The sequence below is a fragment of the Danio rerio genome, chromosome 20 (genome assembly GCF_052040795.2).
Source record: "Danio rerio strain M-AB ecotype USA chromosome 20, GRCz13ab, whole genome shotgun sequence".
In the NCBI taxonomy this organism is placed as follows: Eukaryota; Metazoa; Chordata; class Actinopteri; order Cypriniformes; family Danionidae; genus Danio; species Danio rerio.
In genome coordinates, this window is record NC_141040.1 from 44,710,528 (window position 1) to 44,737,443 (window position 26,916).

At 34.9% G+C, this 26,916-nt stretch overlaps 2 protein-coding genes and 1 long non-coding RNA gene across 27 annotated transcripts in view; 2 read left to right on the forward strand and 1 right to left on the reverse strand.

The window, feature by feature from the left end:
• Nucleotides 1-26,916, forward strand: part of LOC147839429 (uncharacterized) — a 382,751-nt gene that overhangs the window by 120,636 nt on the left and 235,199 nt on the right. The gene's annotated exons all lie outside the window — the stretch shown is intronic.
• hsf2 (heat shock transcription factor 2) lies at nucleotides 2,272-13,947 on the reverse strand. Its single transcript, NM_131867.1, is given in 12 exon segments — nucleotides 2,272-2,996; nucleotides 4,806-4,875; nucleotides 5,067-5,169; nucleotides 6,888-7,142; nucleotides 7,245-7,357; nucleotides 7,689-7,767; nucleotides 8,995-9,056; nucleotides 9,164-9,239; nucleotides 11,593-11,717; nucleotides 11,822-11,949; nucleotides 12,065-12,173; nucleotides 13,740-13,947. Coding segments are annotated over 12 exon segments (1,470 nt in total). The 5' UTR covers nucleotides 13,833-13,947; the 3' UTR covers nucleotides 2,272-2,739.
• Nucleotides 14,746-26,916, forward strand: part of LOC147832305 (uncharacterized) — a 214,569-nt gene continuing 202,398 nt past the window's right edge. For 19 of the 25 annotated variants that reach the window (XR_015518737.1, XR_015518741.1, XR_015518749.1 and 16 more), the window contains exons 1-3: nucleotides 14,746-14,790; nucleotides 15,524-15,588; nucleotides 20,059-20,113. The gene's annotated coding sequence lies outside the window, so the exon portion shown is untranslated. The remainder of the gene's footprint in view (nucleotides 14,791-15,523; nucleotides 15,589-20,058; nucleotides 20,114-26,916) is intronic. The other 6 variants (XR_015518751.1, XR_015518745.1, XR_015518752.1 and 3 more) reach the window with 1 other exon arrangement.

A 26,916-nucleotide genomic window follows, 5' to 3' on the forward strand; every position in this document is an offset into this window, starting at 1 on the left:
AAGCTGCTCTGTTGCTGAGCGTAAGGCACTGCAGCGGGTGGTGAAAACTGCCCAACGCATCACAGGAACCACACTGCCAGCCATAGAGGACATCCAGAAGAAACACTTTGCGTCGAGCACGCAGTATTCTGAAGGACACCTTTCACCCCGCTCACAGACAGTTTTCTCTCCTGCCCTCTGGCAGACGCTTCAGGCTCCCCCGCACAAAAACCAGCAGACTGAGGAACAGCTTTTTCCCCAGAGCTGTCTCCCTCCTGAACTCTGCCCCACACTGACTTTTTTGCCCCCCCAAATACACCCCCCACTCTGCTCTAACTTAAACTCCTCGCAATAACTGCACTGTTTAATATTTGCACGTTTAAAATTTGCACATTCACTACACCACATTATTGAACTGTACATACCCACTGCATATGGGCATTTGTAATTATGTACACTCCCACTATACATATACACTTGTAATCATGCTTATTTATCTGCATACTACTGACTATTAATAGCAACCTGTACATATATTCATATATTGTAACATATACACTTGTAATCATGTTTATCTATCCCTGGACATATATTCATATATTGTAACATATACACTTGTAATCATGTGCATCTATCTGCACACTACTGATTATTAATAGCAACCTGCACATATATTCATTTATTGTAAATCTGTTCATAGCTTATCCAACCTGTATATAATGTTCATAGTACATTCATCTGTAAATATCACCATAGTTTTCTATAACTGCACTTTAAAACTTATTCCTGTATCCTGCACTTGCTGCTATTGCACTGCTGGTTAGACCTAAACTGCATTTCGTTGCATTGTACTTGTACATGTGTAATGACAATAAAGTTGAATCTAATCTAATCTAATCTAATACTTTTTAATGGGATCACCTAACCTAACCCTCACAGTGACGTCACTCGCACCATTTGAGTGCATTGTCTGACATTGCATCGAGTGATGCAATCTCAGCTTGCATCATAAAAGCTGCATCCAGATACTACTGCAAAATAATGTATGAATGAGGACAGTGCAGTGGCTGGATTTTTTTTTTACCATTTGCCATGTGACAAGTGTGTCCCACAGCCGGTAGAAACAGGTACTGCTGAACAGCTGACTATTTAAATACCCAACTCAAAAGCTTTGTTAAGTGGAGTGCGCCTGATGTATGTGATAACAAAATAAATGTTATACAACCTATTTGTTTTTCAAGTGTAACATATTCCAAAGGATCAGGGGATTAAGCACCCAAAGCCACCCCATAATTATAATTAAAATATTTTTGATTGACTTCTTGTTTAAAATTCCTTAGTTCCATTTTCACATCTTTTGCGAGAGAATCTTGGAAAGCGATTAAATCGGTTTTAATATCAATCCGGAAAGCTTTGATGTCGTATGTATAGCTGCAAAGCTAGCTGACAGGCTATCGGCTATCCCGTCCATCTTGGATTGTTTTCATCTGATTTTTCAGGTTTCACTGGTTTTGCCCTAGCCTTTTTGCTTTTTCCTCCTCCGTTATTTAAATATGGTTTAGGTTATCATATATGATGGAAAAGGAAGATTAATACCAGTGTGTATGGGAGCGCTCCTTCAATGCTGCTACACGTGTCGGCGCCATACCGGAAAACCCAGTTAAAATATTTGAATTATATTTCATTAAATGAAGCAGCTACATGTTTTATTAACTGAGAACAGAGCCGATGAAAAAACAAATCTTGGGATTTTATATTCATTCATACATTTTCTTTTCAGCTTAGTCCCTTTTAAGATTTAATAATACAAATTTATTTGACTTAAAATTGATCAGAACCCAATCATATTTAGTCCTATTATGCAAAAATCACTTTTTAAAGGGCTTTAAACACAGTTTTGTGTCATTTTAACTGTCAAACTCTCCCTCATTAGCATTGACAGCCCTGAGTGAGAAGCAGCCGTCGACCATCAGAGTATTTGCACCATACCTGCTGAAGATAATTCTTTTTACAATTTGAGTTTTCCAGAGATTAAGTCGGTTCTTTAGGAAGTTGCAACTATGCTAAAGCGCAAGAGTTTGTAGCTCCGCCCTCTTATATAAATCTCATTTGAATTTAAAGTGAGTCACAAAGCAGCACAATTTGGATCAAAGCCTAATAAGGGCAGTTTTAAAGAGTCATAAAACATTTTACGTGGGGTATTTTATGCTGAATCTTCACGTACACACTTTGAACACTGTAGCATAATAGGTGCCCTTTAAAGGCCAAACAACAATAAAACACACCATCATTGACATTGAAGTTCATTTAATGCTACTGCAATGCTTGGAATAATGATAAAAAGCTCACGGTAACAAGAAAATCACTGTGTGTTGCCTGACTGTATGGAACTAACCGTAAGCCAAAGTCTTCACGTCCATTTTTGTGCTGACATTAGGACACCAGGCAGGCACTTCTAGATCACATACATAAAGAGCGCTATGATGTTTACTGAAGCGCTCCATAATAAAACAAGAACAACACACATGCTCCACGAAACTGCTGCAATGTAAACCAGCAACAGAACTGCAGCCTGAAGGTGGAAAGAAGAACACTAGCTAGTGAACTGTGTGTGAAATGAAGGAATGTAAAAACTCATGGACAGATGGTACCAAAGTTATTCTGGCAAATAAATATCATCATTTTGATGCATTTAAAAAAAAAAAAAAAAAAAAAAAAAAAAAAAAAACACTTGATAAATGACAGTCTCTTTTTTTCAATTCAGATATCAAGCGGTGGTGTGTCTGCATTGGGGAGATCTGAGTTTAGTTCGCACAGATAAAAGAGCGTGGCTTCGTTGGCCTCCGCTTCTGTCAGGGGCTCCAGGCGGATCAGAGAGCTGCGCGGGGTCTCCATCTCCAGGGACTCATCCAGCAGGTCTGGGGGATCTTCTGGCTGAGGTTCGGATGGGGTTAGAGGGGTGCAGCCGTCCAGGAAGGCCATCAGAGGGCACGTTGTGTACTGAATCAGCTGCTTGTCTAAATGAAGGAACCAATGGGCAGGTAAATGCACCATGGTGAGGTACGCAAATGACAGCACAGCAAGTGACACATTCTGCTTTCATTTTTCACCTTGGTTCTTACACAATTTCTAAGGTGTCATTTTAAAACTGTGGTAAACTACCTAATTTTTTTATTTATTCATATTTATATATATATATATATATATATATATATATATATATATATATATATATATATATATATATATATATATATATATTTAAAATATAATATAAATAAATGTACATCCATATATAGTGCTTAGCATAAATGACTACACCCCCTTTTGAAATTTAATATTTGTATTTATTTGTATAGATTTGTATATCTATTTGTATCTATTTCTCAGTGGGTCTAAACGGTTTTAGTAAATGGTTATGTTCATTAAAAGAAGTGTTTGATCACTAAACATCTTTAGGAATAGAAAGATACCACATTTAAATTTAAACAAGTTATTGGTAAATAAAATTAGAAATTTTTGTTTAACAATTTTTTTTTGATGTTTCTCTTGATTTATTTCTGTTTATTAAAACTATTTAATGTTTTTTTCCAACATATTAATTTGGGTGTACTAATTTTTAAACTGTGATCTTAAGTTTTTTGTTAGATTTGGCTTTCGTACCATCTAATCTAATGCATATGCACATATTTATACCGGTAAAGCATGTAACGGAAATTTTTCATTTCACTGTCCATACATCATAAGATTAACATAGATATATCACCTTATTAATAAAAAAAATAAAAAAATAAACTTGCTCAGGCCCCTTTCAATTTCTGACACTGGGTGTTCAAGAAAAAATTATGCCATTTATTCTCTAACAACTGAGTTACAGTTAAAGGTTAAATTTGCATTTGTGATGTATTATATGTCTTTGCTCTGAGACTGCAGGCTTTTGAGTGGTATTTTGAGAGGTAAATATTCTTATTAAATTCTTTGTTACAATTGAATATATATATGTATATATATATATATATATATATATATATATATATATATATATATATATATATATATATATATATATATATATATATATATATATATATATATATATATATATATTTTTTTTTTTTTTCTTTTTTCTTTACTAATTTTCTAAATAAGTAGAACGTAGATGTAGAAACTTTATTTGATCTGAATACATTTATTTCTAGGATCACAATTTCAAGCTATATTTTTGGGAACTTGGTAAAATGCAACATTAAAATTCAAGCTTTTTCAAAGATGACAAACCCTATTTTCTAGATTCCATTTTCCCCATTTTGATTTTAAAATTACCACTAGTTATAGCAAACTTTAGTAGTCATGGCCAATTAATAAAAAAAAAAATGAAACAATCAATTTCTAAAACATAAGCTCTCTCTCTTTCATTTGGGGAACACTTCCCTGATATTGACTAGTTTAAAGCAATCCGTTTTCTAGGTGTATTGCGGTAAGAGATGTAAGAAAGTCTCCAGATGTAAGAAATGCAAAGATGATCAGAGAAAGTGTATATCAGATCGCATGTAAACATGCAGTTACACAACATCCCTTTGGCGTCCTCCCTTCTTTATCTGGGCTCGCCACAGCAAAATGTTCTCAAAATTCTTTTTAATAAAATGGTAAAATGCTGGTGCCTTTACACTTAAACCAGATCTTTCGCACAGAAAACAGTCTATATAGTGATTTGATTAGATGTACGGCACTACCTTTGATTCATTTATTCTAAATATAATTTTATTTCCTTTTTATGTCCGCATTTTTCATGTCGCAGAAATCACGAAGGAGCAAGCAACAATTACCTGTGTTTTCTGAATCGAAATTCTCTTTGTTGGCTTTGCTGTTGTTATTTTTGGTTTCCGAGATTGTTTCCTACCAAGAGCAAGAGAAAAAAAAATCTTCATCAAAAATATGACAACACAGAATAGGATTCAACAGGTCAAAATGGTGAAATAAAGCAGCTTAGCGATGCATCACGGAAAATGACTTTTTCACTAAAAATGTAGAACGAACAGATGGATGGACACATGGCTAGAGTCAGATTAAAGAATCTCCTAATTTACCTCTATGATCTCTGGGTCAATGTTGAACTGTTTTCCATATAGCATGGCCTGGAAGTCTTCCAGGCTGCAGTCAATACTATCCAGATAGTCCATCAGCTCAACTCTGTAGTGATTTACAGTGAAAACAATTAAATTTGCGCAAAGCAGAAGTGTGTCATTTATTACTGTCAGCAGTGAAAAAAATAAATAAAAAAATTGTTATAGTTTTGATTTAAAACAAGGATAAACAACAATCTAAGAAGAAATTTTTTCTTTGAAAAAACATAATTATGATCTAAAATGTCAATGTGAAGCATATTTTTTTGGTGGAAAAATTGTGCAAACAAAACTAATAAACCACATTTATTTTATTTGAGAAAAATCTAAATTACATACAAAGTCAAAATTATCAGCTACTACATGAGGCAAAAAGACATGCTTTGTTATAATTATGACATCTGAAGAGCTACCAAGCCTTAATTAAGAAATACAATTTTAATTACGAGCTACAGTCATAATAATGAGAGAGTACGTCATAATTATTAGGTAAAAAGTCACAATTAACTACTAAGTCCAAATTGTGAGCTACAAAGTCATAATTATGTGATGAATTTAAAAAATTTAGAAGAATGACAATTACGAGTAGTGGTGTAATGGATCACATATCTCACAGTTCGGATCAAACTACGGGTTTTAAAATCACAGATCGGACCATTTTTCAGATCAGCAAGAAAAGGATAAGACAAATGTCATTTGCTTGACATTTATACAAAAATATCACTGCAAAACACCTTGGTTTCAACAAACAGAACATAGAACCTGTCATTTTAATGAAAATAAAAATCAAGAAGGAACCAGCTGAAAAAAGGAAACTATTAAATACGAAAAATGATCTTTGCTACTGTTGCTGATAATGCTAAATATAGAAATGTAACATATTGTGCAACATCATATTTATCTTCTATTAATGATTCCACAATTTACACATAAATCTTCATGTTGGATTAACCTACAAGTTCAAACAAATGTATTAATCCATGGGTCAGGTGCGTTCCGAACCGTAGGTTGTGATCCATATAGATCACGGATCAACCGTGATCCGTTACACCCCTAATTACAGAATTATGTACAGTGTGTAAAACTCTTAGACCAACAAATTTGGTATAGTGTTTGGCAATTTATAATATCAGTCAGTCTTTTTCTTAAAAAGGATTCCCATAGAACTGTTTTGTTCTAATTGTCCTGACATTTTCTAAAATAATGTGCTGTGTAAAATCAGGCTTCTTTTAGCAATTTCCAGAGCTGCTCTTTAGGTTTAGAGCAGTGGTCACCAAACTTGTTACTGGAGGGCCGGTGTCTTGCAGATTTTAGCTCCAACCCTGATCAAACATGCTTGAAACATCCAGGCAGGTGTGTTGAAGCAAGTTGGAGCTAAACCCTGCAGGGACACCGGGCCTCCGGGACCGAGATTGTTGACCCCTGGTTTAGAGTGTCTGTGTTTCATCAGCTGTTTTCTTTCTCCAAATAGGATTTCATTGCAATACATCAACTGAAAGATAATTTATTCACCCTGTATAAATCTCAAATTTAAAAAATATCTGGCAAAGGGTCACATATAGCCATTATACTGTCAGTAAAACAACAGATTTAATTTGGGCCAAAAACGTTTGCACAGTACTGTATGATTTCTGATTTATTAAAAGCAGGATTTTTTTCTTACATAGTGAGCATGGAAAACTTTCATTTTCAAAAAAAGTCTCATGGCAAATGAGGACCATACCACAGTGAATATTAAATCTCAGCTTCATTTGCATTGTGCATGTCCAACATTAGTTTACTTACTTGCCCAGAAGGTTGATGTTTTGTGAAATGGCTCCATTTTCACTGAGAATTGAGTCCATGAGCTTCATTGGATCCTCTAAACTTAAACATGAGGGTTTGTTCAATTGCAGGGCGCTATTGGTCGTTGAAACGTCAGGGGTGGTTTTGGGTTCTGCTTCCTGGTGAGCGGTTGAATTTACTATGGTGCCATTTGCACTGTCTTGTTGTACAGTCTTTGGGCTGCTTTCATAAGTGATTTCCACGATTTCAGCATCCCTATTAGACATTAAGAAAAATATTCATTTCTTACTTTCTCAAGCAAAACCTCATGCAAAAAGTGATCTGACTGTTTCAATCAATCAATCTGAAAACCCTTACTCTTCATCAGGTACAGATATCCCATCTGTAACTTCTGGATCTTCGTCTGTGATGTCACAGATTATGACATCATCAGAAATATCAGAATTGTTCTTCAGTCCATTAACAGTGGTCTAAGAGAAAAGGGATGAGATGAGTCTAGCAAACAGATCTTCAAGATTCACTTTTAATAACGGATTTATCGTGTTAATGTGAATAAGTTGCTCCCCCACCAATGAAAATTAAACTGACGGCAACTCTCACACTTTAAGGTTCTTATCCTAGGACAGGACACTTTGACACTAAGTGAACCCTGCCTCAAATCTCATCAAGAGAGAAAAACGCAAGGTGAAGAATAGCAGCATTAATTAACATTAGAACCAAAATAACTAACATCAGCAGGTTTCTTTCTAGTAAGGAGAAACATGAAATACAGTGATACTCATCAGATGGATGTACACATACTTTGCTGTGGTCTATGGGTTCCTCAAAGAGCTGGTGAATGAATTTCGACTTCTTTCCATTAATGTTTAATGCAAGAGGCCTATAAAAACAAAGCAAGCATTACAAGTATTAATATACGTTTGTAAAATATCAATTTTTTAAGTCTTAAAACCGATCTAAAGTTTGTCTAAAGGAGTCAGGATTTTTTTAATGTATTTCTTTAAGTCTCTTATGTTAAAAAAGGATGTATATTCATCCATTTGCAAAAAAAAAATGCTGTTAATTATAATAATAATAATAAATGTTTTCCTGTTATTCAGCGAATAATTAACATTTATTAGTTTTATGTTGTAAAATGTGTTAATTATTTTGTTATACCCATTATAACAAAATAATTAACACATTTACTATGACCATTTATGTGAAGCTGCTTTGACACAATCTACATTGTAAAAGCGCTATACAAATAAAAGTTAATTGAATTGAATAGTATACTTTGATGCATAACATTTGATTTAAAAAAGATTTTAAGAAGCATTTAATGGATTATAGTTTATTTTAAATAACAATTACATAAAATAGTAATGAAAAAACGTATTATCTTATATAATAACAGTAGAATTAAAGGACTAATATTTTACCTTTATTTTCCATTTTTTTTTCATAAACATCTCTTTTGAAATGGTGATTTTTTTTACAAAAGCAAGAAAGTTTATAACATTCATAAAAAATAAAAATCTGTAACCCCGTTTTACATATTTGTCAATGCCTTGCAATTGCAGGGTTTTTGCAGGTTTAAAATGAGACATTAAGTCCATTTTAAGACTTTTATAAATGAAATTTCAGACTTTCACAGGGAAATGTTGTTTTTTGTAATGGCCAGGGGAATTTTTTTTTTAAACTGCCCTATTAAAATAAAAATGTTGTTACTTCTTAGCCATATATTTTAAACAATGTGTCAAAACAAGCAAACTCTTGTTATATACATATATTTTTATTAGCATAATTTTTCTAAAATAAAATTAAAAGCTATAATAAAACAAAATGCATGCACAACCTAAATGTATGCATAAATACATGGATAACTTTTAAACAAATGTTATTGTAAGCATCTAAGGATGATAATCAAACCATATTGCTATATATATTTTTTTTACTTTTTAAAAACTTTTTTTAGATGGATTTGTTGGTTGTACCAAATGGGTAAGCTTAACATGAACAAAGGAAAACTAAGACCTGTTAAAAAGTGTTTAAGACCTACAACATCTGACACACTGATTTGGCAAGTGTTAATTTTAGGTCCTGGATGCAAACACTTCTTACTTACCTTTTGCGTTTCAAATTTAACAAACGGTTGTTCTGAACCAATGTAAAGATGAACTGCACCAGCTGATTGAAACAACAGAGAAAGCAGCATTAGAATTCAAATCTGTGTAAGAAGTTTCATGCTTTTACAAAAGCATTGGTTGCAAAATCTCAATGTATACAGAACATACCTCCTTTATGACCTGTTGTTGCTGTACGTGTACCTTTCTGAGGTCTGACAGCTCCGTCCAAAGAGCTTCATTTTCTCTGAGGAAAAGACAAAAAAAAAAAAAAAAGATTTATATGTTCTATAAAAAAATTTCTTTGTGGTCTGCAAAGATATTCAGAGTGTTTCTTAGCATGCTGATAATTGTAGTACTGAGCAATATAAAACAACAAATAATTAATCTGTTCATTCTCTTAAACTCCAAACAAACACACAAAGATATGATAAGTTTTTATTTATTTATTGCCACATCAGCAACTTATGGCAATTTCATGGCAAGATGGATTAACAAAAACATTACATTATATAAAAAATCTCCCTGGTGATACCTTTTTATAAATGCCCAAAGTACTCTCCTTATAAAATTTTTGTCTAATTGTATTCAAACTTCCATATTCCAACAAAATATGTTTGATAATAAGAGCAGCCTGGCAATTATTACATTTAGTTGCTGCTTCTTTATTAAATAAATACAAATGAGTTAACCTAGAATGTCCAATTTGACATCTAGTATAGACAGTTTGATCATGGTCTCAAAATTATAATTTGCAAGATGTCTTTTATATATTTTAGGGTTAATTTCATGTAATTTATTATTTATGCAATTTTCCCATTCCCTTTGCCATGTTTTGTTTCTGTACAAATTAATTGTGGGTTTTAAGTCCACAAAAGGAATTAAACAATCTGTCACTTTCAAGGAGATAGCTTATTTTGCTGCTTCATTTGCTAGTTCGATTCCATGCTAAAGATCTAATAAGATATTTTTATTTTCAAAGAGAGTTCACTAAAAAATTCACATATGCTGTTAGATTTTTACCTTGGGTCAGTGTACATTACTGAGCAAAACATTACAGAAGGCTTTTAGCTAGAACTGTGGTTCTTTGTGATTCATATAAAAGCAATGGCCTTTAAGGGCGTACTCACACCATGTAGAATTGCCTTGAACCGGGCCAAAGCACGCTTGTCCCCTCTACCCTCTCCCCCGACGGCCCACACTCACATTACATTCGGGCATGGGCACGCTTACGTCATCGATGATGCGCTGTTCAGTAAGAAGCGCTCTCGCTCAGCACAGTGGAGAATTCTTCAGTTATATCTTTTTGGTCGTTTGGGATGCAGTGACATGCAGTCAAATATTTCACCAACCAGATCAGCCAATTTTGACGCTCATAAACAATCATAAAGTCCTCGTGCTGCAGGAATTAGGAGGTTTGCTGAAGGTGCAGTGAGGGGTTTGAGTCTTTAATAATCTACGACAGTTTGCGTTCATTAAACAGTAAGAATGATTAATAAATCCATATCAAACAGTCCCTTAAAAGTGACGACTCGCTTTCAGTTTCGGGCTTAGGCGCGTTTTGCACTCACACACAAGCGTACCGCGCCAAAGCCTAATTTATACTTCTGCGTCAAACGGCGGCGTATGCTACGGCGCTGATGCATAGCCCTTCGCCGTGGCCGTCGGCGTTGCTGACGTGCACCTCTCAAAAAATGTAACTACACGTTGCAACGACGCATAGCGCAATCTCTGTGATTGGTCGGCTTGGTATCGCTGATGAGTCTGGGCGGGACCGAGAGCCGCGTGAATGGTGCGAGCCTGATGGAGCGATTGTTTACAAGTGTGGAGTCCCGTGAAGGAGCTCCGGATGGAAAGTTTTGTTTTGTGTTTACCTCATAGTTAAAGTTGTTGCATGTCCGCCGGTTCCTGCCTCAAAATGAGGGAGTTTGAGCCACTTGTACATCCCGGAAGTGTTCAAGAAAAGCAAAACATCAGCGAAGAAACTCGACACAGAGGAACATTAACACCTCACTGCCAACTAGCGTTTCGGAAGTGTTATTGCAGACCAACAGAGACAGCCTGCAGAAGTATAGATGCACAGCTACGCGCGTTGCATGCGCCGTGGGTTACGACGGTCATTTGACGCAGAAGTATAAACCAGGCTTTCGTGAACTGCGCTCTGACACACCTCTTCCAACCAGGCCACGGCCGGCCAAGTGAACCATGCCTGAGCCCGATTCAGAGCATTCACACTTCTTAAACGATCCAGGAAACGGGCCTGGGCACGGTTCGGATAGCATAGTGCGAGTAGGCCCTAAGAGTCAAACAAACTAACAAAAAGATACAAGCATGTTTGCAGTAGCTGTGAATTAAAAAATACTGTAAAAACATTCTGTTTATTTCACAGACCAATCGTTTAGCCTTATAAGACCTCAAGAGCAGATAGCATAAATTCTGTTTTGCCTGTACGCTTTCTTTGACTCCTAAAATGTCAGTAACTTTTGACCTGCATATTATGAATGACGAAAGCTAAAAAAAATCTTCTTTAATGTTCTACTGAATTAAAACATTGATTGATGAATGCATTTTTACCAGAACTATAAAGTGTATTTTATTACCTTTTCAGGGTGGCAAGTCTAGCGTCCATATTTTCTTGCTGCTCATGGACGCTTTGAACGCTAGTCAAAATTTTTGAAAGATCATCTTGCCTTATTTTACTCTCTTCAGGCCGCGCATTAGACACCTATATCAACAGAAATAGATTGTTTATAATAATATAAATTTAAACTAAATATATCCTTCAAATATTTTCAAGACTCCTTTCTTTGTAATATACAGGTGTCTTACCTTTCTTTTGATGTTTTCCAGCAGGTCATCTTGCCCATGTTTAAAGTATGGATGCTGAAATTCGACAGGACCATCTCGCTCTTGCTTAACTATGCCCGAATCAATGTGCATCACCTTGCGAAATCCATCTGTTTGAACAGGAAATGAACAAGAAGACAAAGAAAGAAATTTTGATATCAGATTACAGCCAAACAATAATAATGGAGATATTCTGTTCAGGGATAGAGAAGTAAAATAACTTACACATGTTGAGCTGTCGTACAAAACTGGCCATGTTGTTGTGCTTGAAAAACTTTGGGAGAATCTCTTTTGCAAACCTTTGTTCATCAAGTACAAGGAAACTATTCCCTTCCTATAAAATATAAAGAAAAGCAATGCTTTGTTAAAAAAAGACCATGTTGTTCTTATTCTGCAGAGCACACACACACACAAAAAAAACCTTGACACAGAGTATAATTTTAGTGCACTGTTTGGTATTCCACAGGGGTCAGTACTTGATCCAAAGTTCAAGGTTTCAGCAGGTTTCATCAAGTCAAATTTAAGACCCATTTAAGACCATTTGGAATGAAATTTTAGACTTGTACAAAGCTAAACACTTTTTACGCCACAATAACAATTATCTAAAGTTGTAAACATTAGATAAAGTATCTAAACATTTTTTGAAATGGATTGTTTAGCTTGCAACACACAAGAAAATGCATAAAAAAATAGAAATTTAGTTATTTCTTAGCCACATATTTTAATGTCCATATTTTTTCAACATAGTTTCAAGCCTATTTATAAATGTTATGTCCATTCCCCCTTACTTCTGTAAAAAGTTTTTGTACAAATGGGAGATCATGTAAAGGGATATGTTGCCCTGTTACTGTCATGAGGAATTATGTTACTGTTTACAGTTTTCTTTTTGTTGATTGGGGAATTTAATTTAGAGAATTTTCTGTAAAACTGTCTAACAGCTGTTGTGATTGTATCCCTTTGCAATGAAAAAAAAAAAAGATTTAAAGACCTACAACACAATATTTAGTCTTAATACGAGCGTCCAAAGCTTGGTAATAAATGAAATGCAGGGATGTTTGAGCTGTGTTTCATTTTGCTGGAATGAAAATGAAACCCTGCAGAAAATAAATATGACTTAACTTTGCAAAGAATATTTTTCTGAAATTATATTGTTAAGGAGAAAGTCAGAATGTGCGAATATAAAACCAACTTTACCTCAAAGGTATTCCACAGGGATCCGTACTTGGTACAAAGTTATTCGTGCTATGCTGTGTTTTTGATACTTTGCAAACATTATTTATAGGAAAACCTATTTAAAGGGAGGAAAATGGAGATATCTACATGCCTGAACATTATCTGCTAATCCTTTAAAGACAATTTTAAGTAATATATACCCACCTCTCTCAGATTTATTAGCCCTATGATTTTTTGCTTTTAATTGCCAGGAAAATTAAACAGCATTTACTAAAAAATAAAATAAAAAATTATTCTGAAGGTCTTTTTTGTTTTGAAAATTTTAATGGTCAATGTAATAAGCCTCTTTAACAAATATTTATTTTCGCTACAGAACAAACAAGAATTATCCAATAACTTGCCTAACTAGCATAACATGCCTAGTTAACTTAATAACCTAGTTAAGCCTTAAAAAAACACTTTAAGCAATAAATATATATATATATACACACATATATACACACACACACACACACACACACACACACACACACACACATATATATATATATATATATCCTTAATCTTAATACACAAAAATACAGTGCTGAAAAAATACAAAACACTGTATGACATTTATAATCTGACACACATCCGTCACAATCTACAGCTGATCACATAGCCTTAGAACAAGGATTGCAAACGATTTTGACGCTAAGCTAGAATGCTAACATTGTTGTTTTTTTACCTGACTCCAGCAAATGAATTCATTCGTATCCGAATCCTCGACGAGGGTCCAAAGCTTGGTAAGAAATGCGGGGACGTTCGAGCTGTGTTTCATTTTGCTGGTATGAAAATGAAACGCTGCAGAAAAGAAATAACGTTAATATGACTCAGTTTTTTTCTCGTGTAGACAAAACACACGCACCAGGGAAAACAGCGACGCAACTACACACAACTTCCACGATTCGAGAGCTGTGATTGGTGCGTTGCTGACTTACGTAAGGTTCCTCACGTGTATTGTCATCCGCATGTTGGTGTGAGCCAATGAATGCGCACCATTGAGAAAACAGGGACCTGATTGGCTACTCTTCTACCCCAAGAGAAATAAAACAACACCATGACGTGTTTTAAATGTCTGTGTTGCACAAATACAAAAATAAATCTCTTGTAAATAAATATAAAGAAATGTAACAGATTAAAAACCCGAATCATTTATTTTAAATGTAATTTAACTTCTCACATTTTGCTAACAGATAAGTGAACAATAAAATCACAAATGCACAGAAAACGAATTATATAATAAAGGTTGATACAACTGCATTTGAGCTTTATAGTTGCATTAAAAAAGCCATAACAATTTAGGAAAAACTCAATTCCACTGTATCTTTCACAGACGGGCTGAGAAAAGCCCAATGATTTAAACACTAAGCATACAATTAAACAAAAAAAATGAAACAAAAATAATCAACATACAGTGTAAACATATCAAATAGGAACTTTGTAAGGGGTGAACTATAGCCAAATTCGTTAAACAAATCATACAGCTGCCCTTGATGTTTTCTGTTCACCGTAATTGTTTGAAGGAAAAGAAAATGGAAAACCCGGAGTGGAGTTTAAAACGAGTCAGTAAAGAACGCTGGGAGAAATTCATCGTCGCTCCGTTCCACTCGTTCGCGATACTCCATTGCGCATTTTATTCTGTGAGTCGCTTGCTAACGCTCATTTACTATTTTGAAAGTTTGAACTTAATTAGTTTGTTGAGAAGGAAGCTAACTGGCTAATTGTCTGTCTAAAATGTAAGTTATTGTATATTAATTAGCCGTTTTAATTGTCACAGAGAAGGTATAGTGTATTGTTTACTTTAGGAATCACAATAAGACTTTGCTTGTGATGAAGTATAATAGTTTTGACTTTTTTTGACGATGTTACATGATGCGTGCTTCATAACTGTTCATAAATCTTTTGTTTGTAATATAGTGGCATGTAATTGTGACAGTGTGCTCCTTAAAGGAAATATATATGCCTACAGTATATATTTTCAAGACTAATAAGGGTGTAAATGAAATGTTCAGTAACTGTTAGCCTATATACCATTTCAATGTGATGTCATTGGCCTCTAAACATTTCCTGCTTGTTATCAAACTTTTTTTTAAACTGTAACAAGAGACAATTCAATCATAACTTAATTTTAAAACAACTATCTTAACATTATTTATCAATATGTGGCTCATTCTGGATTCTCAGAATCTATAAATAGAAATTAAAAATGTAAAACAATAACAATAAGTTGGGCCCATTGTTTTTATTTACATCTCTCAAAATTGTCTATATATATGTATGTATGTATATATCTATGTCTAAAAGGGCAAATATATTGATATCACATGACTTGCCACATACAGCTTGCTTTATCTGTGATAATGACTGTGTTAAACAAAATTGTTTATAAAATAAATAAGTTGACAACAGAATATTACACATTTACCTCTATAAAACTACAATTGTGTTCCCTTTCCCCTGTTTTGACAGCAGATACTGTTCGCACATCATTGAAGTTGCAGTTCAGACAGTTTGCACCAGGGCAAAGTGAGCAAGTGAGTATTCTCTTGTGTATTTTAAAATGACACGTGTATGTATTGCAATAATATATTCAGAATCAATTACATTATAGGGTTCTCACACTGTGTAGTTACAGGAACTCAGTTATTAACTCAGGAACAAGCCATATCCTACATGATTCTCTGAGAGTTAATATCTCTCCAGACCTGGTTGTATCATTGTCAGCTTTCTGAATGTGTACGTCTTGGAAAACTTAATTATATCTAATTGTTTTCTTTATTATATGTTTATATATCTTTAAAAATTGCCTTAATCACCCTAAAGAACCACTAAAGAAAAGTTACTGATGCTATAAAAATCTGACATTGCGATATTTTATTTTGCCGCAGTTTATATTACAATATGAATAAATTGCTCAAATATATATATATATATATAAAACACATCCCATTCATTTATAACAAAAGACCAGAGTTTTTGATCAATACTGCAGACAGTCACAAGGGAGCCATCAAAATGTTTTGCTTTTCACTTTTTATGACCTGTCATGCACACTTGTTTTGACGTGTTACGTATTAAGTTAAATTACGTATTAAGATAATTCCCACCAACATATGTATAAAGGAAAGCCCCTATGAATAGGATTTAGGATGCAATTTGTACTTTTATTTTTGTCTTGGAAGTGCCATTTTCTAACACTAGAGGGCAACATTACACAACAATACTAGCGCTGAAACAGCTTTGACCTGAAAAGTTCAGAAACAGATGATAGCTTGATTATTTGGAGTTATTCGATTCCTGATGATATTACTCAGATATATTGCAGTACAAATCCATTGTAAAACTGTGATCAGACTAAGCAGGATTAAATGTATTTTTACATGTAAGATGGTAAAAGGATGCAGTCCTTCAACAATTCTATTCAGCCATGGGGGTGAAAACGCATTGAAATTAAACTTCTGTCCTCCTCAGAGCCCTCGAGTCTGTTGTGAAGAGGATTTATCCCGTGCAGCAGCTGCAAATAAAAAAAACTTACAAATTCTGCCCCTCCGAAGCCCAGCTCTCTCTCCCACACATACACACATGTGATAGTAATTTCAGTTTTAGCTGATGTTATAAATAACTGATTATTGTGCTTTTTAAATGCTTAGCACTTGATTTAATTTGTTAAGCCAGCTGCAAAACAAATTGCCTTCTGAGAGAAATAAAAGGCTGTGTTTAATTAACGAGAGCTGATGTTGGACATAGAGTAACTGTAAGTGTGGACTAACAATGCTAAGAGACGAACATTAAGGTGAGTGTTAGGGAGAATGAACTTGACAGGGCCGACTAATGAGAGCAGACAGTAATATCACATCAAACGATTGCATCAAAGGGTCTTTCCTAATAGCCATAATTAGAACATTCTTTGATTCTCGGTAGGAGAGATTATGTAGATGGTAAAAATCAGTGCGAATTACAGTTAGACAGGTGATAGGAAAGCCACTATTGCATATAGCACAGTTGCGGTAAAACACGTGACTTCTTTCTTTCTTTCTTTCTTTCTTTCTTTCTTTCTTTCTTTCTTTCTTTCTTTCAGTAACACTATATTATATCTCTGCTTCACCCACTTTTGATGTTGAAAATTCAGCTCTAAAGTTTAATAAAGTGACTTTTATTGACACTTTAATAGTTTGAAATAATATAGTAAAAAAGAAACAATATGAAGAAAAATGAGTCTGTAAAATATCAGAAAAACTACTGGCAGTTTATAACAAGATTTTTGTACCGTAATATACAACATTAAAACAGACTCTATATCACTTTAAACTATTATATTATGTAAAATAGCAGAAAAAAATGTATATGTGTGTGTGTGTGTGTGTGTATACAGTGCACATTTTTTATATTACAGCCTCATTTCAAGATGAATGTATTTATTAATTATTTCCTCAAATTCTACACACAATACCCCATAATGATAAAGTGAAAAAGATTTTTTGAAATTGTTGCAAATTTATTAAAAATAAAAAAGCTGAAAAATGTACAGAAGTATTCACAGACTTTGCCATGAAGCTCTAAATTGAGCTCAGATACATTCTGTTTCCACTGATCATTCTTGAGATGCTTCAGCAGCTTAATTGGAGTTCACCTGTGGTAAATTTAGTTGATAAAACATTATTTGAAAAGGCATACGCCTGTCTATGTAAGGTCCCATGGTTGACAGTGCATGTCAAAGCACAAACCAAGCATGAAGACAAAGGAATCATATGTAGACCCCTGAGACAGGATTGTCTTGAGGCACAAGGCTGGGGAAGGTTACAGAAGTGTGAACAGAAGGTTACAGAAGGTTACAGAAAAAATTCTGATGCTCTGAAAGTTCCATTGAGCACAGTGGCCTCCATCATTCGTAAGTGGAAGATGTTTGGAACCACCAGGACTCTTCCTAGAGCTGGCCGGCCATCTAAGCTGAGTGAACGGGGGAGAAGGGCCATAGTCAGGGTTGTGATCAATAACCTGGTGGTCACTCTGTTGAAGCTCCAGCGTTCTTTTGTGGAGAGAGGAGAACTTTACAGAAAGACAACCATCTGTGCAGCAATCCACCAATCAGGCCTGTATGGTAGAGTGGCCAGACGGTAGCCACTCCCCACCTGGAATTTGCCAAAAGGCATCTGAAGGACTCTCAGACTCATCAGAAGAAATTCTCTGGTCTGATGAGACTAAAATGGAACTCTTTGGAGTGAATGACAGGCGTTATGTTTAGAGAAAACCAGGCACCGCTCATCATCGTGCTAATATCATTCCTACAGTGAAGCATGGTGTGGTGGCAGCATCATGCTGTGGGGGTGTTTTTCAGCAGCAGCATGCAGCAATGTACAGAGACATCCTGAATAAAAATCTGCTTCAGAGTGCTCTTGACTTCGGACAATGACCCAAAGCACACCGCCAAAATATCAATGGAGTGGCTTCACAACAACTCTGTGAATGTTCTTGAGTGGCCCAGCCAGAGCCCAGACCTCACTTTGGTTTCCAACCCAACCTGATAGAGCTTAAGAGATACTGCAAAGAGGAATGGGCTAAAATTCCCAAAGACAGGTGTGCCAAACTTGTGGCATCATATTCAAAAAGACTTGAGGCTGAAATTGCTGCCATAGGTGCATCAGTAATGTACTGAGCAAAGGCTATGAATCCTTATGTATCTGTGATTTTTCAGTTTTTTTTTTTTTTTTTTTCATTTGCAACCATTTCAAAAAAATCTTTTCTCACATTGCCATCATGGTATTGTGTGTAGAATTTTGAGGAAATAAATAAATGTAATCCATTTTGGAATAAGGCTCTCTCTATATATGTACACACAGCTATGTAAAACACTAAAAGATGTATTAAAAATGTTCAGTTTCTCTTGATTCTCTTGAATTTCAAATCAAAATATTGTTGTTTAGAGCATTTTTTAAAAGTGCATTAATTTTAATTATTCAAGTTACAACATTCTGATTTGAAATTTGTACGAAATGTTTACAATTTAACTCAATCCCATACCTAATTGATCCTGTAATTCCAAACATCCTAAGAATAAAAAAATGCATCAGTAGTTTACAGATTCTTGTTTACATTTTTAAGGTAACTAAAGGCATGCCTGGTCAGGATATTCAAACAGAGCAAAGCTTTGGCATCACCAGTTAGATATATTATAGCATTCAAATTGAAACCTTTAGAAATAGTTGATAGGAGGTTGTGATATGCTTGATATTTTATCTTGTGTGCAAACACATGCCATGCGCAATTGAAAGTGATGCCAAATTGCACAAATGTAAGTATCGTGGCATCCTCATAATGTAAACAAGCAAACAATCGAAAACAAAAAGCAGATGTTGGAGTCAGCCGAGGTGACTGACACACTGTATCATTGAACCCGTTTGCTTGGACAGGCTTGATGTCTTCAGCTATAGGTACTGGTTGTGAAGCAGTACACTCACTTTCCCTTGCCCGCTCTTTTTGTCTTTTATTTTCTTTTGTTTTTTTCCAACGGAGTTGGACCAAAAAGCCTGGAAAGAATTGATATTTTCCATTGGATGTAGAACTTGGACCCTTGTTTTATAGTTGTTGTTCCCTCTCATTATTTGATTAATCCTGAAGTCTAAGAGAACCGAAATGAAACAGAGAAAAATATATTAGTGCTGAGCTCAGCAGATTTATTTTTTACCTAATGAATAGATAAGTTTGGATTATGCCACGCAGAGCTGCCAAGGAGACCATTTTTATTGCTCCTGAAACATCTTTGATTAAGTGAAGCTGAATAGTCATGCCTCTCTGTATTAATTGGTGCAGTATTTCCATATTCCACCACACAAATTGAAGTGGAATGATCTCATCATACAACTAGTTGGCATTTTAGAGCCAATGTTTTAAACTGCAACAATAAAACACACCTTACCAGTTGGATGTCAGGGAGAAAACTTTTTTTTTTCTTTACTTTGAGGAAGTTGTTTTTAAAGAGAACATAAAATCCATTTCTTTTCTTTCAGCTTGGTGAGACTTGGAAATGGTTATAGACGATATGCTAGCCAGAGGCAATAAAAGGTACGTTTTCACATTTAGCCTCAGCATCAAGGAGTCTTAGGTTTGAGAATAGATGTTGCCACGTATGACCTCACGAAGTGTGGAATCAAAGGTTAAATTAGGTGAAGACATTGTTTTTCTCATTTTTGCAAGTAAAAGAGGGTTTGCTGTTTTAACGACAAAAGCATTTTCACTATTGTATGCAGCGCTGACATGTGCAAATGTTGAATGAATAATTAAATAATAGAAAAAGAGGGGAAACGTTCAAGCAACTAAGGCTAACACATTAGGGTTTTAACACTATCGAAATGGAATATGGAAATAAAGTATTGATTTTGAATATTATTTTTATCATGTCAATAGAGATCAAATATTTGATGTTACCCTTTTTATTTATATGTTCCCAGCAATACATTGTTTTTGGTTATTATTTGTGATCATATAATTTTTAAAATCACTAGTTAAACACCAAACGCAGAGTTATCTTGTGGTAAATATGATGCTGGCTTTTTAAAAAAGCACCCAGCTCTTCTGCCACCTCATTAACGCATTAATCATTATCAAAGAGGGGGAGGTGTTCACATCTGGCCTTTGTTTCTTCACTTTTGTAGGCCTATTACATAACTTGAAGCCTTTCAGGCCTTTGTTTGAAATCCCTAAACTTTTACAATTTGTATGCCTGACAATCCTGGTTTCCATTTAAATAACTTCACTTTTCTCCAAATTTATTTCCTGATTCACCTCCATGATAATGAAGCAATGAAGCAATTTAGTCAGCATGTATTCTGTTTTCACTCCATCGGGGGTTTGCATCATAGCATGCCAAGTGTCATAAAAGTAAAGAGATAAATAATGCAGCCAAGCTCTCTGAACCACCTGGCATGTACATTTATATGCTTCAGTATTAACATTTTTTTGCTGCTTTATTGCTCAGAAAACACTTAGCGCTGTGTCATTAGGCCACAGGGATGTGATTGGCTGTATTTTGCAGTTTCACATGACCCAGGTGGAATTCCTCTGAGAGCAGAAATTGGAGGATCTTGACAGAGGTATTTATAATTTAAGTGCTTCAGGTAAACAAATTCTAGTGAGAAGCTGCATTTAAAGCGTCACATTGCCATTTAAAAATTGGTTTTAGAAAAATTCTGCATCATATGCATTTAAGGCAGTTACAAAATGCATTGTGACAGGCTTTTCACATTTCCATGGATTTCAGAAGTAGAAGTGGAAGTAAACATCTATAGTGGTTCATATAGTGAAATCATTCAAAGTAATCCTTATATTATAATTTGCAGAAATAGTACAAGAAAACAACCACAATAACATTTACTTTTATATATTTTAAAGTAATGTAATGCAGAGGTAATAACCCTAAAGTTAATAAAGATGAAATAAATAAATGTAAGTATAGAGTTAGTGTACCCCCAAATTAAAAATTTGTCATCATTTACTCACTGTCATGTCATTACAAGTATGTCATAAATTTGATTATCTTTGAAACACAAATAAAATATAAAAAAACAAGTCCAAATGACTTAAAGCCACAATATGTAACATAAAACCCCTATAAAAATCAGTAGAACAATGATTAGAACATTATTCAAAATGTTTTAACTAGTAACATGTTCGATGTGACCATGCTAATGATGTCAAATACACACTTGTGTTTAGTTTGAGTTATAGAAAACAGGGAAACATGAAAGATGCTTTAATATATTGTGCATTTGCACAGAGCAGAATTAAAATAGCCACTGAAATTGTATTTATGACAATAAAACGGCACAGATTTTTCAGGAAGTTGTGGACCATGTCATAATAATGCTGCTTTTGTGTTGCATTGCACTCATCTCTCATCAGCAATTGCTTCAGAGCAGTTTAACTGTGCTTTATACCAGGATAGTAAGTGTTGAATACTTTAGCTCATAAACATAATTTCTACAGGAGTCCTATAGGATTAACAAAGATGACAAATCCCACGATTCACAACATCATCAAACTAAAGTTTGTTTGTTGCGAATACGTGCCCTCAAGTAGCAAAAATATTCCTTTTAAGGTTTATACCAAATCTTTTGTCTTATACTGTAAATACCTTGATGATTGAACAATGTTTGTAGCATTCAGATTTGTTCACTAAAACTCAAGCATGCTTAATTGGTGAGTGAGAACCATAACGTAGTTGATAATAATAAATAGTAACCCCTTAATACAAGATATTTCACAAAGTATACAATGTCTCAATTGAAGATTGAAATGATCTTTTACATTTTAATTCTCTCATTTTTTTATATTTAGATATATTTTTTCTGTGCTGCTGCACATTACTGTGAGTGTAATAAGCAATGTGGACACTCTTTTTGGACCTGCTCATTACTAACACACTTTTAAATAATATCAATAATAAAAAACATGCGCAATTGACTTTAGACCAGATTTTAGTTGGTTAATGCCATGGTGTAACTTATTTGCCTCAGAATAGGAACACGTCAACAATAAGTATTAACATGGGCACACAAATGGGCGCAAATGTATTTACTGTAGTATTAAGACAACATGGCACAAGATAATTGTGCCAGGCTGAAACTAGAAACAATCACTTGTGTTGCACCTGGCACTGCATTGGACGAGGTGTATGATAGGGTCCTAAAAGTCTAATAGGATTGGAAAAACATGAGCTTGAGTAAATGATTGCAACTTGTGAACAACTGTGGAAACGTATTATCATCACAGTCTGTGAAAGCCTCTGTTTCTCAGTGTTTAGCATACTGCTTTAGGAGGCAGCGTGTCAGCTCACTAAGCCTAAATGCTGGACAGATGGAGTGCAAACAAAAGTTATGAGGCTTTACCTTGCCAGGTGTTTCTCATTTTGTAAAGGAACGTGAATCCCTGTTCATTGAAAGTCCCGCTGCAAAGAGTGAATTCTGAGGGAGGTATTTGATGATGCCAGCTTTGAGACTCCTGTTGTGTCTCATATGCATATTCAGCAGTTCCCCATAAACACAGAGGCTGTAAATACAGAGGAACAGCCAACTGTGTACAAGTTGTAACCACTAAAATATCCCTGGCAGACCGCAAACCAGGAGGTTCGACAAGCTGTGTGAGCTTTACATGACTTTACATGTGAATTACAATTTAAAGTGATCTGCCTGAGGGTGTATGAGATTTCCTAGGATTGTAACTGCTCACATTTTTTCGAAAAAATGCATTAATATAATCTAACCGGCCACTTTATTAGGTACACCATACTAGTACCGGGTTGGGACCCCTTTTTGCCTTCACAACAGCCCTAATCCTTCTTTGCAAAGATTTTAAAAAGTACTGGAGATATTCCTCAGAGATTTTGGTTTATATTGACATTATAACATCACACAGTTGCTGCAGATGATGTGAATCTCCCATTCCACCACATCCCAAAGGTGCTCTATTGGATTGAGATCTGGTGACTGTGAAGGCCATTTGAGTACAGTGAACTCATTGTCATGTTCAAGAAACCAGTCAGATGATTCGCGCTTTTGACATGGGCGTGTTATCTTGCTGGATGTAGCTATCAGAAGATGGGTTCACTGTGATATAAAGAGATGGACATGGTCAGCAGCAATACTCGGGTTGGTTGCGGCGTTGACACAATGCTCAGTTGGTTTTAATAGGCCCAAAGTGTGCCAAGAAAATATTCCCCACACCATTACACCACCAGCCTCAGCCATTGATACAAGGCAGCAAGGATCCATGCTTTCATGTTGTTGACTCCAAATTCTGACCCTACCATTTGAATGTCACGGCAGAAATCAAGACTCATCAGACCAGGCAATGTAGCCTCAGTTTCCTGATCTTAGCTGACATGAGTGGCACCCAGTGTAGTCTTTGCTGCTGTAGCCCATTTCAGCCCACCTTTTCCTTTTTGGACCATTTTCTGTAAACCCTAGAGATGGTTGTGCATGAAAATCCCAGTAGATCAGCAGTTTCTGAGTACTCAGACCAACCCGTCTGGCACCAACAACCATGCCATATTCAAAGCCCATTCTGATGCTCGGTTTGAACTGCAGCAGATCAACTTGACCATGTTTACATGCTTAAATGTGTTGAGTTGCTGCCGTGTGATTGGCTGAGTAGAAATTTGTGTTAACGAGCAGTTGGACAGGTGTACCTAATAAAGTGGCCGGTGAGTGTAGAAAGTAAGATTCAATTATTATCAATAAGTAATTTTGATTTTCAAGTTAGGTAGTATTGCTTTTTAAGTTAGGTTTTGTTCTGGTGAACAATGCAAATCATTTTAAAAATAGTTTTAAAATGTGCCCTTAAAACAGGTTTTTGGTCCTACGCAACTGTTAGAATTTTTTTTTTCTGTATTAGTTTTTAATTACAGCATTTATCAGACTGTAAATTTAATAATTTTAATAATAATGCAAGCCAAATCTGCTATTATTATTTTTAATACAAAACAAGATGCAATATTATTATCAGTAAGTTTGATTCTCAAGTTAACATACAGTATCTTGATTTAAGATTGTTAGGATATTATTAATAATTTTAAAACATATCATTAAAACCAAGGAGATCTTTGGCCATTAAATGATTAAAATTTGACACTTAAATTGTATTTCATTACAGTACACTGCTATTCATGCATAGGCATCATTGATAAAAAATAGTTTTGCTTGGAGGAGTTTGTAATTGCAGCATTGACCAGAATGAGGAATAAGAATAACGATTCAGGAAAAATCTGCTATTATTTTATTTACAAAACAAGACATAATACAGTATTATTGCCAATTATAAAATTTCTTTTTAAGTAAATATATGTTGATTTAAGAACGTTAGGATATTTGAAGAGTTCAGATGCAAAAACCTCAAGGTGCCATCTGAAATTTCCACCGACAATTAGCATTTTTCTCAGACTCTTATGTTTATTTTGACTTATTTCATTTTAAAGACCTTTACAAGAGTATATTCTGTGCCATAAACTTGAAATCACTGAACCTACACACAGGAGCCTGACAAAAAGCTAATGTTTTTAAGGAAATTTTAAACGGCTTTTAGAGTTTTTAGCATCTGAACTCTTCATTTGTTCTGATAGAAATGCAAATAATTAAAAATAATTTTAAAATGTGTCTAAACCAATGAGATTTTTCATTAGAAAATTCATAAAAATGTGATATTTTAATTCTATTTAATCACAATACTTTGTTATTTGTTTATAGTCATCATTGTGTGTTTGCTTTTTTGCCTGGAGTTTGCAATTAAAGTGTCTACCAAGAATGCTGTGCTTACTAGACAAACTCTGACCACTTGGTTGCATCTTCCAGAAACAAAAAAACAAGCAAAAAAAAAAAAAAAAAACTAAACAAAAGGAAGGTTTATGAGCCGCTATTTAAACATTATTCAAAGAGTGTGAAAGATGAGATAGCATCGAAAATGTGACAACTTAATTGCCTTGGAGACCAAAACCAATTTGTTGTTAATCTAACAATTACATTGTGTGACATTTATTGTATCAAACTAACAACAGTTCAACTCAAAATGGAATTCAACAATCTGTGGCCTAAAATGGAAGTAAACTAAATAGCTGCACTGTTTAATCTGCACATAGAGTTTTTGGACACTAGATATCATTTCAACTCAGAGGGGCTGGTGCATTGTTTGCAAATGTTTACAGTCACCTCGCTAACATCTTAAGCATCCTCTGGAGTTTACCTTTTCATATCCAGCATAAAGAACTACACTTTTTTTTTTTCAAGCTTTTTGAAGGTTTTATGCTTTTCGTTCAGGAATGAGTTGTTAAGCTCCAGCCACTTGCTCTGGGCAAGTCTGGTCCTCCACCCACTGTCTGGATTTACTTTCTAAGCAAAGCTGTTTTTAATACAAGCTATTTGACATCCAACTCTATCCCCCATGGTCCACGACTTGTTTTGGCGTATGATACGGAGTGTGACCATTTTAGAGGCATCGACTTGGGTGTCCTCTAGGTTTAGAAGAAATACAGCCACTGCTAAACGTGAAGGTATAAAACCAGCCAGTTTTTAGCACCAGGCATTTGGGTTTGTTAACCCATTCAGACCAAGTGTCAGTCCATTAAACAGTGTTTTTCGTGTTTTGCTGGATTCAGACTACATGATTTCAGCCTGAATTTGACATGATGTATTTGAGATACTGAATGATGGTGGGCATTGGGATGTGAGAGTCAGTCATTTTATGTAGTATTTAGAGCAGGGGTCCCCAACCCCTGAATTGTGAACCACTATAGGTTTAGAAAAGGTTTCTACCAGGCCACAATAATGCAAAAATACTCTATATATAAGATGTACTTAGAGTTATCCCTTTAAGAACCAGTATCCATATATATCTGTGCACATTGCCGAATGAGAAGTCAAAACATTATGGCTGCGTTCAATAGTATGTTAAAAACAGTATGTTAAAAACAGTTATATGTCCGAATTTATGGTATTCAAAAACAGTATGGATGAAGTACTGGGATGACTTACTACTTCTGGCAAGATTCTAAGGTGTGCGTCTCATGGATGCTATGTTATCCCATAATGCTATGTAAGAGAATTCAGGGATGGGAGTGAAGCGTCTCAACTGATGCTGGTTAGTCATGTTGACTAATGGCGGATGTAGTGTATCCGAATTCCATTCATACTACTAACATTCATACTATATAGAACATCCTTTTCTAACAGTTGTGTAGTAAAATAAAATTCAAATGTAGTACATATTTCAGTTATAGTCGAATAGGGTAATAAATAGGGCATAGGGTACCAGAGCTGCAGTCAAGAGCCGATTTGTGGCAGGTTCAGCGCCCGTCTTTTTAAGATTGGGTTACTCTAGCA